Genomic DNA, 19,967 nt, shown 5'->3' with positions numbered 1-19,967 from the left:
ATGAGAAAGGGCAGACACCGGCTCCGTAGGGGCTTCAGAGCCGTGCGCCATTCGTGTTTGGCAGCCGCCTCGGAGACCTTCTGCTGCCGGGGGCGTGCCCTGCCCTCACCTAATATGGCTGGCGGGGCAGGCAGTCACGTGCTCGCGGGGCTGGCGGTGCCGCTCCCGCGCTGCCGGCGCCCTCTGCGGGGCGGCCACGTGGGCGCGCGCGCGGTGAGTGCGGGCCGGGCCGCGGGCGCTGCCCGGGCCGGCGGGGCGGGCGGCAGGGAGGGACGGGGCGGCGGAGAGCTGCCCGCTGCCCGTGCCGCTGCTGCAGCCGGGCCAGAGGGCGCTCCCGGGAGCCCTGTCGGGCGGTGCCAGGCGGCCGCCCCAGCTCTCCGCATCCCGGGCGAGGGAGCTGTGGTGTGGCGGGAGGGAGCGCAGCCGGGCAGGGCAGGGCAGCGCAGCCGCCTCCTGAGGGGTGTGCGCGGGGCGCGGTGCCCGGCCCTGCCGCGGGGGCCGGGCGGCCTCGGGGCGGCGCCGGCAGCTGCAGCGGGTGGTGTTTGGTGCCGGCCTGAAGCCACACAGAGCCCCCTCAGAGCAGAGCCCTGGCTCGGGCGGCTCTTCAGAGCCGGCCCGGCACCTGCGGGGCTGCGCTGCGCTGGGCCGGTGTCCGGGGGTTCCCCGCTGGGCCGGCGTGCCCGGGAGCCGGGAGGGCTGGGTGTCCGGGTTGAGTGTCCGGGTTGGGGTGGGTGGGTTTCAGCCGAGAGCATTCTGCATGCTTCCTCCCCGGCCCCAAGAGCACCATTCCTTTCACTGTGGCTCCGTCGTACCTTTGGGTCTGGTAGTGTCCCACACTATCTCCCGCCTCAACTTTCTCTTCTTTTTTTTTCCTCCTAGTTTATTTCTTGTTTATTTATTTATTTATTTATTTATTTAACAAGTCTCGAAACTTATGAGGAAGTGTATATAAGAATGGTAACTGTACTTTTTTCCTGATACAAGAAGAAAAAGCAATCCCAATAACTACAAGGTTTAAATCTGACCTCATTGAGGTGTTAACTCTAGAGCAAGCTTGGAAGAGCTATTAATGCATAGGAAAACAACCATGGGAATTTAAGAAAACATAAAATGGGTTTTGCCAAAGCTAGATCAAGCCTAAAGAGGGAAGACCTTATGCTGGGGTGCGCTTGGTGCTTCTGCTTAGATGTCTCCGTGTGAGGAATTGAAATTACTCTGAGGACAGCTTTAACACTCAGTTTGACTGCCAAACTCTATCATAGCTCTTCTGAGGTGTGTCTGAAAAACATAAGTGAGCTAAATATGGTAGGTTTTTCACAGGAAGAGTAAAAAATCTATGTGAACTAATGAAAAAGTATAAAACAGCAACAAACCATTTTTGATGGAAGTACTTTAGCTTTTTTTTTTTTTTTAATATGAAAACCCGATTTATTTTTTCACCCAGTTTAATCCCAGGAAAAGATAAATGCCTTGCATTAAAAACCCCTGCTCATCTGTGATTCAGTCTTGATGTGGGTTCCTTGGGGCAGGGGTAGCCAGTGTGGCTCTGTTGTGGAGGCCTGAGGAAGATTTTTCTGAAGTTGCCAGAATGTAATCAATGGGCAAATCTATGTGTACTTGCTTGTGATTATTTCTCTAAGTTTCATTATTAAATTATTTAGTGAACATCTGTTTCTGTGGTTTTGGCATTTTAAAAAATTTTTTAAAAACCCTGTAATTGCAAATATTTGCTTTTATACAGTAAATTTATTTTAATAATCAAATTCGGTGTTGACCCGTCTTGATAAATTTCAATTGAATTTTGATGCTTGTCAGCATCAATTGTCAACAGAGCAAGTTATCTTGACTCTTGACAAGACCACTGAATTTATTAGACTTTATCTCAGAAACCTGGATGTTGTTTTCATGCTTTGGTGTTTTATCTTCTAGCATGTTTCCCTTCAGGGAATTTCGGTATTTATAATGTCTATAATTATCTTCAAGATGTACAAGTATGCTGGCATGCTCACTTTTATCAGGCATACAAAAGGAATGGAGTCATCAAGATAAAAAAAAAACAAACAAACTTGTGATAAACTGTGTATGGGAAATGCAACTTCACTTTCATTCTGATTTAGGAAGCTGGGGACTGATTACTCATGTGGTTATCAGCTAAAGATACCAGGAGCAGGCTGTGTTGTAGATCGGTCAGAGGATAATGAATGCAGTATTTATTTTTGATGGTTACAGCTCAGTGTTATGCAGATGATGTAGTTAAGAAGGAAAAATATTGAGCTTCTTGGTACTTTGGTCCTTTCATAAGGATTTATTGGGTCCTAAAATACCTGCAATGTTAAAAAGCTGTGAATTTGGAGTCAGAAATACCCACCTTGCAGGTGAATATCCTGTTTCACCTGATGCATGAGTTATTCAAGTGGCACGTCTCTGTGTGCAGCAGTGAATTGACCCTTCAGTGTCCATTCTTCTCAGTTAAGTTTGGCCAGTAACATGAGATTCTTCTGCTTTATTGGAAGAATTCTGCAAGATTGCCTTCCAAAGACAAGACTTTGTGCCACATAAATTGCCTGTGCAGGGACTTAATTCCTGCCAGATACTTTTTGAGGTATCCTGGTGTGGGACATGAGACCTTAGAAAGTAGGATTGACTCGATTCCTGCATCCTGGTGTCAGTCCCATACCTCTTTTCCTACTGCTGTGGGAAAAGGATTCTGTTGTAGCATAAACCATCATTATCCATTCTTGTAAAGAAGTAATACTAGACACGGGTTAAAAAAAGCTGTTCCTACTTCCTGGGATGAAGGGTTTGTTTAGGCTCTGTCAATGCTCTGTCTTTGAGCCCAGGCTTAGAGCTTCAGTCATAGTCTGCAGCAGAAACAATCATCAGAAAAAGAAATACAGTCAGTGAAATATTTAAAGTAATATGCAGATACATGCAATTTACAGCGAGTACACGAATTTCAGGATTTATTGATGCTAGTTGTGAATACAAGGAATATGAGCTCACTCATTTTTACTGATGAGCAGCACAAAAATCTGTTCAGGAAAAGGTAGCTCTAGGAGGCAGTTGCTATGTGATTCCAGGAAATCTGCCAACTATTTTACAGCTGTTTGATGGACATATTTAGACCAAAACACAGGAGAAAACATCTCTAACCAAAACCCCGGTTATACTTTAGAAATGCTGGTTTTGAAATTTGTCTCTGTGAGAATAGAGCAAGAATAGCAATAACCAAAATCTCTTGTCTTTTATTAAATTGTAAACTTAAAAAAATTGGGAAGCTTAAATTAAAAGAACATGAAATAGATTTGCTCTGGCATCACCTGACACATGATTTTATCGTAATGATAAAATACGATATAAATACTCCCTTAAGAATGGCTCAGCATTGTTGTGAAATGAAGCACTAAGGAGAGGGGGCCTTCATTTCTGGATAGAAGTGTGAGGTATGGGGTACAGAATGTCTCTTGCCATAGTAACGTGTGGGTGCCAGAGGGGATTTGTTCTTTCCTGGCCGAGTCCAGACCTAGCAGCTGGCAGACTCAGGAGATCAAAGTACTCTGTGCTGAATATTCTCATCCTTCTGGATTCTCTCCCACTGATTTTGGAGCCCTGAGCAAACGAGAGATTATGTTCTAAAGATCGTGTGTAAATCCAGTGTGCAGTTAAAGTGAGGGTGAATTACAAAGCTGTCCCACAAATTACAGACATAACTGAGGTGACACTCAGCAGTGGGGCAGTATGGAATGCACGGGGATATACTTTCATAGGTAGGGTCCATGTTTTTAGGTGAAAACTGAAACAATTATATTTACAGACAGTGGCATAAATTCTGAAGTGCTTCTGAATATATTTTTGAGTATCTTAATTCATTGAATGTAGTAAAAAATTTCCTGGGTGTTTTGACTTACTAATCTTTGTTTAAACTTTTTGACTGCTGTAGTACATTTACTTTTTTTCTGGTTGTACACTTCACACTATTTATGTAATTTTTTTTCAAATTTTCTTTATAATAGAATATATCTAAATTTCAAACCCAAGATGGCTCAGAAGAGGAGCTCAAGTGGGCGGTCATTCCCGTTGCTGCTGCTGCTTATTGCAGTCGCCTTTGTTCATTTAACTGTCTGTCCTTTTACAAAAGTGGAGGAAAGCTTTAATCTACAAGCTATCCATGATGTGGTGTACCACCAGCTGGACTTGGATAAGGTAAATTGAAATAATATCTTCATTTCTGGATAGTGTTAAAGATGGCAATTCCCTGCAGTATCTGCAGGACAAATGTGGTGTAAATATGATTTATTTTCTCTTGTTTCTGATTTGCCTATTTTAAGTAGATTCTCCTTTTTGCAGTATGACCATCATGAATTTCCTGGAGTTGTCCCAAGAACGTTCCTTGGACCAATTTTTATTGCTGCTCTTTCCAGCCCAGCTATCTACATATTTTCTGTGCTACGAATGTCCAAGTTTTATTCCCAGCTGATAGGTATGAGAACTTCAAATCCCCAGAGATGTCACCCATTAGTACATCAGTTAAAACATTGTTGCTACATTTAGATCAATGGTTAAGTTGTGATACTCTTTTCCTCAATAAGGGAAAACCCAGACTATGATACTTGGGTCCAGCGTGGCCATTCAGTTCCCTCTTTGGGGAATAACTAACAGCACAGAGAAAGTCTATGCTAACAAATGTCAGGCAGTGTAGAAAAAGCGAGAGTCTCAAGTCTCTTCAGAGACTACACTCCCGTGTACACTTCAGAAAGGATTGCTAACTTTGGCATGGAAGCATTGACCTTTGTGCAGAACTACCAGACAAGTCAAAAGCGGATTAGAATACATAAACTAAATGGAGTTTTGTTTGGCTTTTTGTTTCTTTGAAAGTAGTTGTAGTGCGGTATCTTATGTGTTAATCTTCAGAACGTCATCCCATTACGTTATATATTGTGGCCATTCATCAGTGATCCATCTGATGCTACTCTTTGATTCCCATTTTTATTCTCCTGACAGTCCGAGGAAGTTTGGGGCTCAGTGTGATTTACACGTTATGGAAGCTGCAGAAAGAAGTTAGAAAACAGTTTGGAGCAACTACAGCATCAATCTTCTGTCTCATCACTGTTACTCAGTTTCATTTTATGTTTTACTGTACAAGAACCCTCCCTAACGTGTTTGCACTTCCATTTGGTAGGTATTTCATGGGAGAAAAATTAAAATCTAAAACTTATTTTCAAATGTATCAGTAGTTAAAGCACACTAAAAGTATGATCAGACTAAATTAACATATCCACTTGATTAAACTGTGTATTAACAAGACTAGAAAGCTTGAGATTTTTCTCCTTTATTATCATATATGCTTACAATGACTGTTGAATCAAGTTTTGTTGAATGTGAGTATGTGCAGGTTTTGTTAGATGGCTTTCATTGGCTAGAGGTTTGAGTACACATCTAATGCACACAGCATAGAGTTATGAAAAGGGATGAGGTACACCTGCAGTTCAAAAAAACCCTGTGAACTTGGCCTGCGCTTTCTCATGGGAGTGTAGAAGAAATTCCTGCTGCAGCATCTCCACCTTCCTCTTCTGAAGCTGTCTAAAAATGCAGCAGTTTCTATACTTACAGTAAAAAAAAACAAAAACCCACAACAAAAAATGAAGCCAAACTCTCCTTTACATATTCAGTTTTCCCCCAGAGCTGATGAAGAGGAAAATAATCACATGTGACAGGTATTTACTGAGTCACTAAATGCTTCAGTGCAAATTGTTCAGCTAATAAGTGTGAGGTTGATGTAAGAATCTCTATAGATGAGAAATGAGAAACAAAAGCAGATGAATTGTCAGATAAACTGACAATAATGTAGTAATGTCTCAGATAATTTCTGCATATTAAAAATGCAAGTTGTTTCCTGGTTTTGTGCCTTAGTGTTTCGCGTTTTCCTTAGGATCCCAAGCAGTTTACTATGTTGAGATTTAAACTAAAAGTAGAGACAACTTCATAGAGATATGGTGTGTCCCACCTAATCACGTAGATGAATTTATAGATCTTTCTCCCTCAGCAGTAGTCCATAGTCTCATTTTTGTATTTTAAATGTGTTTGTGTTGTCATGAATATAGAATATACTTAGCCAAGAGAATAAACTAACTGTCCAGCTGATATTGAGCAATAATAATTATGAATAGTAGTTTGAGAAGCTTTTAGTACCCACTTAAGGTTTGTTTTATTTCCCCCCACCCCCAACAGCTATTAAATATACTGCCTAAAAAGAGTTCCCCTGTTTCCTTTCTGTGGTTATACTTTTCCTAATTACTTAAGCATCAACACTATAAAGATGTGCATTATTCCAAATTACATTTCTCTAACAAAGGAAGAATTTCTGGACTAGGAGTGGTAGGAAGACCAAGAGAGGATTGGTGGGAAGTCAGAGGAACACGAAGATATCATTGAGTATTACCCTTTAGAAAATAAATAATTCAGTGCATTGTATGATGTATTTTGGGGTTTTTTGGTTTTACAGTGCTCCTGGCATTGACATTTTGGATACAGCAAAAGCAAAGGCCATTCATTTGGTTCTCAGCTTTGGCGATTATAGTCTTCCGATCAGAGCTCTGCATATTCTTAGGCCTCATGCTCCTGGTGACGTTATTAACTAAAAGAATCTCCATTTTCAAGGTGTTTTCCCATGCTGTTCCTGCTGGGATATTTTGGTTGGGTAAGTGTTTACTTGGAAGAAACCAAATGACATGAAGTTCAAGTGGAGTTTTGACTGAATTATCTGTTGAATGGCCCTTAAGGATGTTTTTTGAGGGGTGGCAGTGGAGAGAGGGTAAGTGGGGTGTTGTAAATTGTTTTTGTTTTAGTTTGATTCTGTTTGCTAACAATATGACAAGACTTTTTATTTATTTGGCAATTTCTGTGTGAGGAAATAGATGTGTGCAGAGCAGAGAAAGCTAGTGTGGCCTCTGTCTTTAGATGTTTACAGTGTAATGTCTTGATCTTAAAGAGGCTAGGATGTGCAAGTTGACTTCAGTACAATTAGTACCTGTCTGTAGCTACTTGTGCATATTATCAGTTGTAGTATCTACTGCTATGGTGATGAGTCCCAAGATAAAATGCAGCTGTGTGACAGAGATACCAACCAGGAGGGTTCTGGGCAGAGTTGCAGTTCGACTCTGTTCCACTATTAAATTCAATGTAACAGCTTAAGTGATCTCCATACTGGAGAGGTTGAAAAAATCCCTTGTCTCTACCCGTCTGTGGAAGACTCACGTGTGTGTGCACATAAATGCTCCAAGCTGTTCTGCCAGCTAACCTAATTAAAAATGCTATTGTCAGATATGTGATGATGACCCCTGGCAGTGTACTATACCTTGCACAGAGTGCACAATAGAAACATTAAAACAATTATGCCAGGTGCATTTGGTGACACCTCATGATGTAGGAGTTTGGAGGTTCAATGGGAATTAACCACTGGCACTCCCATTTCCTATCTGAGCAAAATCCTTAAATACCAGAGCAGTTTTCACAGAGCTGAATGGAGGAGATAGGGCTGACAGTTTTGCTGCTTTATTTTTGCCTTTCCTCCCTTATTCTCCTTCTCCCTCCACCTAATAAATAGTAGCAAACTTTATGATTGTTTTTTCTAACTTAACAAAAAACAATTGTAGTTCTACAATAAAATTTATTTCATACTATTTGAAGTTAACATGAGCTTCTTATCATTCATTACATTTAATGCTCTTAACACAAAAGCAAAACTCAATTAAACCATTTTTTTTAACCTGAGGTTGGAGTGGGGTGAATCCCAATTGGATTCATGTCTAACATGCTTCTTTTAAGGCTTCAGTTCAGAAGTGCCTCCATTCCCTACATTTCCCCTGCAAGACAGACATATTCAGCCTTCTCTGTGGTTTTGGGTGAGGCTTACAATGCATGTTTCAGTTTATGTTGGTCTCAATAAGCTGTATATGTGCTATTTGGATGTGTCTGCTTTTCCCTAGTTTTTAGTTCATGCAGATTTGTATCTCTTTAATTCTTTTAGGGCTAACAGTTGCTGTGGATTCTGTATTTTGGAGGCAGCTTGTGTGGCCTGAGGGGAAAGTGCTCTGGTATAACACAGTTTTAAACAAAAGTTCCAACTGGGGAGTATCCTTTGAAACATCCAGAGAAAAATAACACTAACCAAAGACTTGATGTGACTTATTCCTGAGACTCAGGGTGTTAGATTCTACTTTTCATTATTAAAACTTACGACATAATATCTGTCTTTTAACTGTTTTTGCAGATTGTAATTCTCCTCTGCTAACTTTTTTCTTGCCTCTTTATGTTCTACCAATATAAAGCCAGGTTTCTTCTCCTTGGTTTTTCATGTTACCCATCACTAGTGCCATTTGATCTGCCTCTGTTGGTGATGTGAATGTAATTAAGCAACTGCTTTTAGTTCTCCAAAGATAAGACAGGAAATGAAAGGCTGGAAGAATGTGTATAGAAAAAGTATATTGCATGTTTGCAAGATTTGTGGGTACTAATGCAAAGAATAGTTACTTTACTTGTTAGCAGTGAAAGCATCCTTAACTCTTCACCTTGAAGACCTCTCCCTTCTTGTGGTATTTCTATTCAGCCCTGCCTCGTGCTTTGGGATGCAGCATAGTATTTGTACCTTTAGGGGTAACAGAAAAGAGAACTCGGATTTTACTTTTGCCAGCACTGGGCTTTATTTTCTTGTATTCGTTTCTCCCACACAAAGAGCTGCGTTTCATCATCTATACTTTCCCTGTTTTCAACATAGTGGCTGCTAAAATGTGCTCACGAATGTAAGTTCAAAATCCTGCTTGTTTGTTTGTTGGGTTTTTTCATCTGAAAATGCAAAAGGAAAACTATTAGTACCATTTCTGTGCACTTTTTTCCATCTTGAATTTTGGATCATATCGAAACATTCATATGCTGTAGAAAGGAGTTTGAGGTCTTTGTACCCATTTGACTGCAAAGAGAAGTGGAAACAGAAAAGTCAAATGCTTTGACGGGACTGTTTGGGAAGTCGGAAGGAGAATTGAGAATAGAGCCCTAATTTGACTGCTATGCTGTTGCAATGCAATTTTTTTATCTACCTAAAAAAAGACACATTGCAGTGTTACTCCTGAGCTGTTAATGCAACTTACTTCAGAAGAGTTTAATACACAAGTGAGACTTGTGAAATATGGAGTTAAATAGTTATGTTTGAGTATATTGAGTAAACAAATTGAAGTGTTCAGAGTTTAACTTCTTTAAAAGAATATATTCATGCCTGAAGTTTTTAAACAGAAATACTTAACTTTATTGATGTTTGTCTTAGCTTTATTAATGAGATTATTCTAATTTAAATGTCTCTAGAAGTTAATCTTCTAGAAATTGGTAATAAATACATGTCATACAGGATTAATAAAATTTGCATTAATCTTTATTATCTAGAATTGGAGTTTCCATAACAGTTGTCACAGTAGTCAGTGACCAGTATGAAAGAAAATAACAGTTTATTCTTGTTTTTCTTTTCCTCAACAGTCTGAATAACTACCGGAGATCCTGGCTGTACAAACTTGGATCTTTCTTTATTATAATACATCTTCTACTTAATGCTGTTTATTCAGGAACATCTTTATATGTTTCACATTTCAATTATCCTGGGGGAGTGGCAATTCAGAAGTTGCATGAGTTGGTACCTTCAACAGCAGGTATGTAAAGCTGGCTTGAGGTAAGTTCACCTAATTTTAATTTCAGTATATCTTTCCATGTATTGCATACTGCTTCTTCAGACTAGGTAGATGCATCTTCTTTGTTACTGCTTTGTTAATTTATTATTAATCAGAGTGTACCTGGAAGAATTTTGAAGCTATTCTATTTTCTTTATTGATGTAGATGTCTCTGTTCATATTGATGTGGCTGCAGCACAAACGGGAGTTTCTCGGTTTCTGGAAATCAATTCTGATTGGAGGTATGTTCTAAAGAAGGTATTTTCATCTGAGGACAGTAGCCTACTTTTTCCTTTTTTGCATATGTACAGAGACAAGCATTGCAAGCACAATTTCTGCTACAGCGTAATTATTAAACTAGCTTAAGAACAGTATGAATCTTTAGAGAATTTTTGATGTCTGCAGTGCTGCCATTTCAGAAATAAAGCACTGCAGTGTTTTTTCATTGTTTTGGTTGACTCTGATTTGCCTATATAGCATAGAATATTTCAAAGGACAAGAGGAAATGGCCTCAAGTTGTGCCAGGGGAGGTTTAGGTGTGATGCTAGGAAAAATTCCTTCATGGCAACGGTTGTCAAGGATTGGAGCAAGCTGCCCAGGGAAGTGGTGGAGTCACCATCCCTGGAAGTGTTAGAAGTGTGGATAAGTGTGGATAACTTGGGGCCATGGCTTAGTGGTGGATGTGGTAGTAGTGCTAAGGTGACGACTGGGCTTGATGCTTGTAAACATCTTTTCCAGCCTTAATGATGCTAAAGACATCAGAAACAACATAAAAATTGTTAGCTTACCAAAATTTATACCATTATGTTTAGGTTTGATACCCCACTAGACCTTGTGAAACAGAGCTGTTCTTAGCAGAAGAGAGTTTATAATGATTTGTTTGTCTGAATGATGTGTGGCAATGTGAGGCTCATGTATGTTTTAATATCAAAAGTCTGTTTTTATGTGGAACATCCTTCATACTCTCATGATGATACAGACTGTTTAAAGCCTTCACAATTATCTATCTATTGTTTATTTCAAATTGTTTTTTTGTATGTTGAATCTAGAGAAAGTCTTAAGCCATGAATTGGGAGGAGACAATAAGCTGCTAAAGTACAAGGGACAGAATGTGCATGATAGCTAAAATGTTTCAGTCTATGGGGTTTTTAAATATACTTAAATGCACACAGTACTCTGACTGTAACTCTACTCTCTCAGTAGTACTTAATTCCAATGAACTTTTTGCATTGTTGAGTGTTGCATTGCTTGGGGTTCACAAGGCTTGTAAGGCCTTGTGGGATTGGAAGGTGAATGAGTAATATTCCTGCCACTGATAGATATTTCATAGTGTTGCAGCTGCAGAGCAGTTTCTCTCTCACTTTTATCTGTACTCAGCAGAACAAAGGCTCTAGGCCAGCATAAAGTTTCACGTTAAAAAAATCAGGCAAAATCCACAAATGAGCATCATACACAGGACTACCACTTGGTCAGACAGCACAGTAGTGCAAAGTGCAGTGGCACCAACTGTCCATTTTCTGCTTGTCCAAGAAAGTGACAGCCTTTCAGATGGGTGAAAACTAACTTAATGTTTTCATAGACAGTGTATATCAGGTGGAAACAGATTAGGGATGGGGTGGCTGTGAAGGCTGATGATTCATCAGATAATTGCAGTCCATAAACAAAAGTGTCTTACAGTTATCAGCTTTCAGTAGTGTGCTCAGATTAGATCAATTTGCCTTAAGAAAAATGCAAGCAATCTATTATTTTTCTTCAAAGGGTGATTGAAAGGAGCTTGATGCAGGTTCTTACATGGAGCAGGTGTTACAATCTTGTCTTCAATTAGTGCAGTCTCTTTGAACCCTGAATAAATATGCTGTGTAAGCTTAAAGTATTTAAAAATAATAAAATTCAGAAATGCTTGCAGCCAGATGAAAGGCCTTTTACTTGCTGATGAAGAAGATGTGAAATTAGTAGTTGGTAAGGTTACTACAAAGTAATGCTGTTCCTTCTGCCAGTTTGCATGTATCTACCAACCTAAGGGGTATTGTGATATTTTTGGAAATAGCAGTGAAATTAGCATGCAATTGTTTTAAAAGAAGAAAACACCTGCAGTGTGCAAAGCCTAATTCTGCATTATATGGTGTATTTAGTGACACTTATGAATCTTGTCAGCCTGGGATCTTCTCTAAGTTGCCAAAATTTTAGTTAACAAGCCACACAAAGCTTCTAGTTTTCTGTAAAGTACTTCCTTCAGATATCTGAAATGTTGATGACTGCCCTGTCAGGCAGGATTACAAAAATAGCAGAATATCAGTAGAGATTTTTTTCAGGGAATTCAGGCAGATGAGAGGCCAGGCCTGCAAAGATGCAGGCTGGATTTAATCCTAGGTGCATTTAGGGGATATGTAGGGCTGGGACTGCACTACTTCCCTACCTGTATCCACGTCTGCAAGGAAAGTCACTGCCTGAGTAAGATGCTTGTGAAACATGTGGAAGGGTTCAGGTGCCTAAGAATAGGAGTTCCAAGTGCTGGTAGAAAACAGTTCACAGAACAGGGCAACAGAAAAGGTGAAGAGTGGGGCACTACTCTTCACTCAGGTTACAGACCCTAACAGTGGTTTATGGAGTGTTTTGGAGTGAACTTAACCTCTTTCTTCTCCTTTGGAGTTGCTGGACTGAGGACTCGATCAGGCTGCCATGTCCAGTATGAATATCCTAACCCTTAAGCTGCTATAAATTGCACCTGGCTCTCCTCAGTGAATGAACAAATAACTATTGCGAAGTAGAACCATATCCTCATGAGACAGTGAGGATGATCTGTCTCAATTCTTAGAAGATTAAAGGGGTTCATACAGCTTTTAAGAGATGATGAACTTCAGTGTTGGACTTAGATCAGATGAAAAGTGGCTGAAACTAGATCTTGCACATCCCTGCCTAATGGCTAAGTCACTTGTTTTCTCATCTTGTAAATTCTCTCAATAGCTAGATTAAACATAAATCCTTTTAAGAAATAACAGTGAGTGTACATAATACATAGTCCTAGAACTCAGTAATTACTTTTAAATAACTTAAAATTTTTATATATAATTTATATGTATTCTGGTACTTAAACAGTTTATGAAAGCTGACCCAAAGTGACCTGCCCAAACACGTAGTAGGTCAGGGAACTGAACTTAGAAATAACAACTGCCAAATTAGTACTATAATTGCCAGGCTCTTTCTTTCCTCTAATGGTAAGGAGGTCTTCTCCCTGCTGTTCTCTGAGGTTCCTACTCTAATGTATGACTACCAGAAGAAAAAAGTTTCTGCTTCAGTACTACGTAAGGTGTTTTTTACAATTACTAAAAAAAACCCAAACAAAACCAAACCAAAACCCTCACATTTCTCCAAATGCAGTTTTTGTAGAGTAAAACTTAAAAATGGTTCAGTTTCCTACAATCTTAGGCTTTGGAGTCTTTTTTCCACTGAATTCAAATAGGGAACTAGTAAGAAATTTTCTAGGAGTTGTGATTTATATCACAATAGCAGCAGAAAGACCTGCATGGAATAATGGAGTCCCTACATACTTCAAAAATACTATTTCCTGCAGTTCTATTTAATCAGGACATATAACTGAGAATGTTAGCTCCTTTTTGTGCTTCATCATGGATGCCACATGTGTCTGCAATAATGGCCATCTTTAATAGGTAAAGCAAGGAATAAAAATAAACCTTCTTTATTCTTCACAGGTATGACAAAAGAGAAGATATTAAACCAGGAGACCAGTTGATGTTTTCTTACACACATATACTGATGGAAACAAATCCTCTTCAAATATCACATTACAAGACAACCCACAGGCCACTGGCAAATATACCTGGCATCAGTAAAATTGGATTGAACCTTACTGCACTACCTCCTTTTACTTTAAACTTGAAACCAAAATTAGTACTGTTGGAAAAACTTCCTCTATCATCTTGACTGTGAATTTTAAGTAAGTCTTTTGATGTGATTTTGCTGATGACTGAGCTATATAAGACAGCAGCAAGTTGTCATTCCAGCACTGCAACTCATCTTCTGTGGAAAGGCGTGGAAAATCTCTGTACTGATTGGTATTTAGCTCCGTCCTGTTTCTTACATAAATAATACAGTGCATTCCTAGTCAGTACATACTGAGTTGTATTGTTAAGATATGTTTGAGAGAGGTTGCCTACAAATTTAGTGGTATTAAGTAAAACCTGTCTACTTGGTTTGGTAGTCTGTTTCATCATGTAGCCACAGGTATGTCCTCATTGTCCTACATAAGATACAAAATCAACAGGTTTGTGCTAGGGCAATAGTTTGATATGTAATCTATGTGTGCAAAGATGTATTACTTAATGTATCTGCAGGATTGTAACCCCCTCAGCTGTCAGATTGCCTGTGTGTAACCTAATGATGTTATCAACACAGGAAAGCCATATTTATCTTAGCTTCATCCTAATATCTAATTGTGCCCTATAGGCTACCAAACTAATCAAACATTCACTTAAAAAGCAGTTGGGCCTCTTGACAAGTGCTGTTTCATAACAGATTTGAGTACTAAGGATGATTATCTTCATTTCAACAGCTCATGAAAAAGCAGTAACTTGGATTTCCTGGGAAAAAGCGTTTTTCAATGATGTTTCCTCTCTTCTGTTGTAATGATATCTTAATTTGCAGTGTAAAAATTTACCTATGAAAATGCCCACTTTAAGATAGATGCTGTTTTCCTTTTTTTTTTTAATTAAGTAATCCCTTGGGAAAGAAATACTCTGATGTGCCATTCTATAAACTAGAGTAAGATTGCATGCTCTGTAGTTTCTTTATTAGATGTTTTTGTTAAAGATGTCTGCATAGATTGCTGAATGGAACAAGGAAAAAAGGTTAGAATTTTGTTTAGGGCCAGTTGTAATATGACAGAAGCTCCATAAGTGTAAAATGTCAGAATCACTGAAATTATCATGGGCACAAAACTATTCCTTGCTGACTGAAAACTTGAGTAAAATATAATTATGGAATAAAGTGGTTTGGGATTTTTTAAAATTTTGTTTGTTTTCTTTTTATTCTTAAGCTTGCTTGAGTCAGGAACTACCTTTCAGTTTGTTTCAGTTTTTGGGACCATGTTTTCTTTTTATCCTCTAGATTTTGTATCAGTGGAACTGATCTGGTGGGGTGGAGCCTGCTCTCTTGTGGGTGGCTGTTTTTGCCCAAGCTTCCTTGGCCTGAGCAGATCTGGCAAAGGCAACTTGCAGAACTTGTTGGTCCAGTCTCTGGCCGCTCTTGAAATTTAAATCATTCAAGTATTATCTATTTGACTTGTCTTTGGAAGAAAATGCAGCTTCCTCCAGAGCCAGTTTGAACATCAAACAATTCACAAGAGACAGAAGGAAATGCATGTGCAAATAGCTGCAAATTTGGAACCACACAAAGGAAAACTTCTGTTTAAGGATTTAGGTAGCCTTCATGTTAAGGCTAATTATTGACTTCATGTAACTCCCCCACACTGGAATCCACAACTCAAGAACCCAAACTAAAATTTATCCTGCCCAGGTGTGTATACAAATGTCTGCGTGGTTGCTTTAGCTTTCCAAATCCGCAGTTGTCAGAATCCCTCTGCAGGAATTTGCTTCTCTCACCTACAGAGAAAACCTGGGCCTACTGTGCTTGCAGAATAGGATCTCAAGCTACTCTATGAAGTGACACTGAATACGTTACACATGAGGCATTTAAGAGTTTCATCTTGCTGAAAGTCATACTCACATCATATAGAGTCCTGCCACAGACTTACTCTGGTATGTAGGTGCTGCCTGTGGGCCTTAAACCAGTGATAGTGTTCAGTTGTGAAGCTCATGTTCCTGTTCACAGCCTCATCACCCATGGAAATAGAAGCCATCAGCTCTTTAACTATTTGTTTGGGGTAGAGACAGATAAAATGCATACAAGGAGACAGGAAAGATTCTGGATTGCAGTTTTGAAGAGTGTCTGAAATTCATGTGGGTCCTGTTACATTTTGTTCTCTATCTGAAGTTATTGGAAGTGCTTAGTTGAAAAATCTGCAACTTTGGTTTTACAACTAAAAGGGCTAGATTGTGACCCAGGCAGTGCATGGAACACCACAGTACCTGTGGCTGTATGACCTCTGTAACAGTATGTGTCAGGGCAGGTTTAAGTGGGATAATAGCAAAAGGTTCTTCACCCAGAGGGTGGTAGGGCACTGGAACAGGCTCCCCAGGGAAGTGGTCACAGCAGCAAGCCTGACAGTGCAAGAAGTGTTTGGACGGGTGGTATGATTCTTGGAGATGTCCTGTACAGGATGAAGAGTTGAACTTTGATCCTTGTGTGTCCTCTCCAACTCATGTATTCCTTTCTAACAATGATTCTATTGGTAACCACCTCAGACACAGGCCATGAATATTTTGGTGACCCCGCACTTGGAATAAGCAGGAACAGGTGGTAAACTGGGATGAAGATTACTGCAGTTTTTCCCTAAAGGCTGCTTGAATAAAACAAGCAATCCTTGGAAAAGAAACTAAAGCCATGTCTCTTAAATTAATTTTTTAATCTCCAAGTCTTGTGTTACCTTTCTTTAGCTCCACAAGACCAATAGAGCTTATTTTCTCCATTACTATAAATTCATATTCATTGTACTTGCATGGAAGAAAAAGGTTCCTTAAGGACACGAAGGCATAAAGTCTCTTGCTCCTTCTACAAACATAAAGTTGGGTACTACAAGTTCTTCTGCATTAGGGGGCATAGGAGGAAGCACCAAGTTACAGGAATGAATAGGGCAGCTAGGAGAACAGAGAGTGAGCACTTGGAATTTTTGAAGGGACTTTAGAGTAATAAATTTCTCATACCTATTTAACTTAAAAGGAAAATACCTTTTGACTTGACTGATTGCAACCCTACCATAACGTTCAGCTTTTCTTAACAAAAGCAGAAATAAGGTGAGCATATTGAATTAACTGAAGGTTGAATTAACCTGAATAAAGCAAAAAGATGGATAGTACACTTCATCTACAGTGCTGCTATAGAATGAGATTTATTTTAGGGTGTCTTGTTTTTACTCCCTAAGGGTCAAATAAACTGATGACTCTTGTATCAAGAACCAAAAGAACTAAAGATCAAGGAATAACTTTCAGTTCACAAAGTCTCTAATATCAAGAGCTGGAAAAAAATCAGACTATATTAAACTTATACCTGCCCTAAGTACTTGCTGCGGGTCTTCTTTCTCAAGCTAAATTGGGGTGATGGAGAATGGTTTTATTGACATCAAATACATTTATCTGCTACCACTGAGGAAAAAACAGAACGTGTCTCAGGTTCTTCCCTTGTTTGTCCATTAGAACTCAACCTCAATGCCATGTATTTTGTGCAATGCATTCTGAAGCACTGAGCACACTCCTTTTTCTTGCTTCCTGGCCATTTCACACATCCGCTTAAGTGAGACAGGTTACACATTCAGAACAAGCTTGAGATTGTGCTGCTGATTCTGTAGTTACAGTTGTTCCAGGACCATTCTTATTTTCCTGAATAATTCTAGTTCTTCCTATAATATTAAGGACCTTGAAAACTGATATGAGTTCTTAGTACTGGTTTGCTGTATCAATTTCAATGCAAGAGAGTTTCCCTTGGATCTCACAGCATTTTTTCATAACTTACACAGAAATTCCAGAAATTATAGCCTAGTGTTACTTCCCTTTACTACATGTGCTCACTCTTAAATACTCCCCTTCTACCACCACCCTCTGAGAGCTTTCCTTCTTAGTATTTAAAATTTCTTTCTTGTACAACTGACTTCGCTTTGTGCTTGCAAGAAAAGAAGAAAACTTGTCAAGCTGAGTTTATGACTAACGTTAAGTGTTTAGCCACAGCTATCTCGGTGAGCTGGTTACATAACTAGCCTCAGCTATGCCAAGACTCATGTTAAGAGGCTGTTAAACAGTGATACATGAAATGTATCACTATCTGCTTAACATGTGATGCCAAAATTTAAAAGGGTATTTACAAAAATTCCATAAGCTACATAACAAATACTGCTACAAAGGTTTTCTTCATTTCTTGTTTATACATGTATGATTTCAAAGTGCAACTGCTCCACTTTGTATGCAGCTACTTATTTTAGATCAGCTCTTTAGATAAACATGAACAACTATAACTACTTTTTGCTTGCTCAATTCAGACCTTTATGATAAAAGGGGCAGCCACTGTTTCCTCTGAAATTCTACATCATGATGTCATGGGCATCTTTCACCAATTCTGCTTTATTTCAGCTATAACTGTCCTTGGTTCTGTACCAAGGCTTCATCTGTCAGTGTGTGCCAAGTATAAGGTAAAAATGCTTCCTGAAATGGAGTCCACATTTTCCTTTAAAACTGCCAACTTAGGAAGTTGGAAGAAGGCATTGGTTCAGAGATTAAATAAGAGTCAGGGACAGCTTAAGCAAAGATCCAGTCCTTAGAACCCAAGTTGATAGCTGAGTTGGGGACATCGCTGTGGTTACTGTTTCTGGTTGGCATACTCAATTTATGAAATCACTTTTGGGTCAGCTTTGCAATGAAACCAAGAAGGTAAAGAATCACTCTTCCTTGTTGCTAAGAAAAAAGCAAAAGACAAATATGCTTGTGAAAGAGTAAAATGCTTAGTTTATAAAATCTAAATAATCTAAAACTAGAAAGTGTTATTTGCTAATTGTGTATTTAGTTTTCCTGTGTTCGGAGGTACTGAAATGAAAGTTTAATCTGGTCAGCTCTGAATAATGGTAGGGGAAAAAAAAAAGCTAGTAAAAGGCAGAGATCTCAACAACTGTAAACACCTACTCTGAGCTGTCATCATCAATTCAATCAATTACATCCTGACACTAGTCTTGACACTGCTTTAGTTGAAATTTCAGTTCTTTATAAATCCAGAAGCTACTTTTGGGAAGCAAGGGGAAGGTATGAATATTTGTAGTAAATGCTCACTGACTAAATTCTGCAAAAATGTTTCCTTCACTTGGACTTGGTGGACAGGGAAAGATGGCACATATAAAAAGAGGCAAATGGGGGGGAAGCATTATCTCAGGTTTCTGAAGCATAATATACATCTCAATAGATACTTTCCATTACACACCCTTCACAGGACCCGAGTTATTTGGAAAGGCTGTTGCAGATCTCAGTTGCATCCCCTTCCTACCTTTATTTCTACGAATTATTTCTTGCTGCAGTGTATAGTTGTTACATCTGCCTGCTTTTAAAAGAAGCAAAAGATGGCTCTTTAGAAGGAAGCTTTAAGATTTTTATGATGACCAAGTATCATCTACACTTTCTGTGCTAATACTGAAAAAAAGTCTGCTTACTAAATTTATTACTGAAGTTGTTAATGTACTGAAAGTATCTGTTTGGGTATGACTGTTGCAGGCTCACTGTATTATGCATTAGGGAACTGTCTGCTGCCACAGGGATTGGTGCAGCACAAACTCAGGTTGATGAGAACTCCCACTGTTTACAGCTTTATTAGTCTGAGGGGAAGCACTGTAAAAAATGGCGGGGGATGTCTTATCCATTACAAATATGAGAAGGGTTGTAAAAACATAAAATTTTAGCAATCACTGAGAATTTACATTGAAAATAATAAGGGAAACCCAACACAAAACACAGTCTCTCAATAACCTACCTCAAGCTTCAATGAAAGCCTTCAGCCCTTCTTTTGGAATCATTCTTTTCTCACAGGCAGCAGTGCGTGATCTGAAGGAGATGCTCCTGGAGCCCATATAGAAGGATCAAGGCTTACAACTGAAAACAGCAACTTAATGTTCCCAGTTTCCCTTATATTTATTTAAGAATTAAGTGTTTCAATTTTAAGGTCTTTTGGACCTGCACATTATCTTAAAAAATTGAAGCATAAGCATTTAACTAGTTCTTAACAAAGCTGACACTGAAACAGTGTGGTCTTAAGAACTAAGACCTTTAAAAATCCACACCAAACCAAAATGAATAAGGGAAATCACAGGTATAAATAGACTAACTCGATGAAATTTTACTTTTAAAAATAGTGACTAGTTGACTGTTGACTCAGGATGTTTTGAGAAAAAGCATGACTATACAATTAATTATCTGTATGATTAAGAAGCAGATTTCGGGCTACGATTTTCCACACAGCGACTTTGATAGGTGCTACAGCAAAGACTCCCTACAGAGGAGCCAAGATTCTTGCATGCAGAGAACTGTGATTTTCAGGTGAGCTTGTTCACTGCCAGCATTCCTCCTCCTTTGATGTGACTCCACAATGCTTTAA

At 39.1% G+C, this 19,967-nt stretch overlaps 1 protein-coding gene across 2 annotated transcripts; it reads left to right on the top strand.

The window, feature by feature from the left end:
- The first annotated feature begins 110 nt into the window (after positions 1–110).
- ALG12 (ALG12 alpha-1,6-mannosyltransferase) lies at positions 111–14,735 on the top strand. Of its 2 annotated transcripts, none has more exons than XM_033058186.1 (10): positions 111–213; positions 4,014–4,203; positions 4,348–4,480; positions 5,002–5,175; positions 6,503–6,697; positions 8,027–8,130; positions 8,575–8,798; positions 9,523–9,692; positions 9,877–9,952; positions 13,421–14,735. In XM_033058186.1, exons 2-10 carry the CDS (start codon positions 4,039–4,041, stop codon positions 13,650–13,652), a joined length of 1,473 nt encoding a protein of 490 aa, XP_032914077.1. In that variant the 5' UTR covers positions 111–213; positions 4,014–4,038; the 3' UTR covers positions 13,653–14,735. The 2 variants fall into 2 exon arrangements, with proteins under 2 accessions (XP_032914077.1, XP_032914078.1); XM_033058187.2 differs by lacking the exon at positions 111–213 and adding an exon at positions 727–1,305.
- Positions 14,736–19,967: the final 5,232 nt, after the last annotated feature.

The sequence above is a fragment of the Catharus ustulatus genome, chromosome 4 (assembly GCF_009819885.2).
Source record: "Catharus ustulatus isolate bCatUst1 chromosome 4, bCatUst1.pri.v2, whole genome shotgun sequence".
Taxonomy (NCBI): Eukaryota; Metazoa; Chordata; class Aves; order Passeriformes; family Turdidae; genus Catharus; species Catharus ustulatus.
This window is presented reverse-complemented; position numbering and strand designations above follow the sequence as displayed.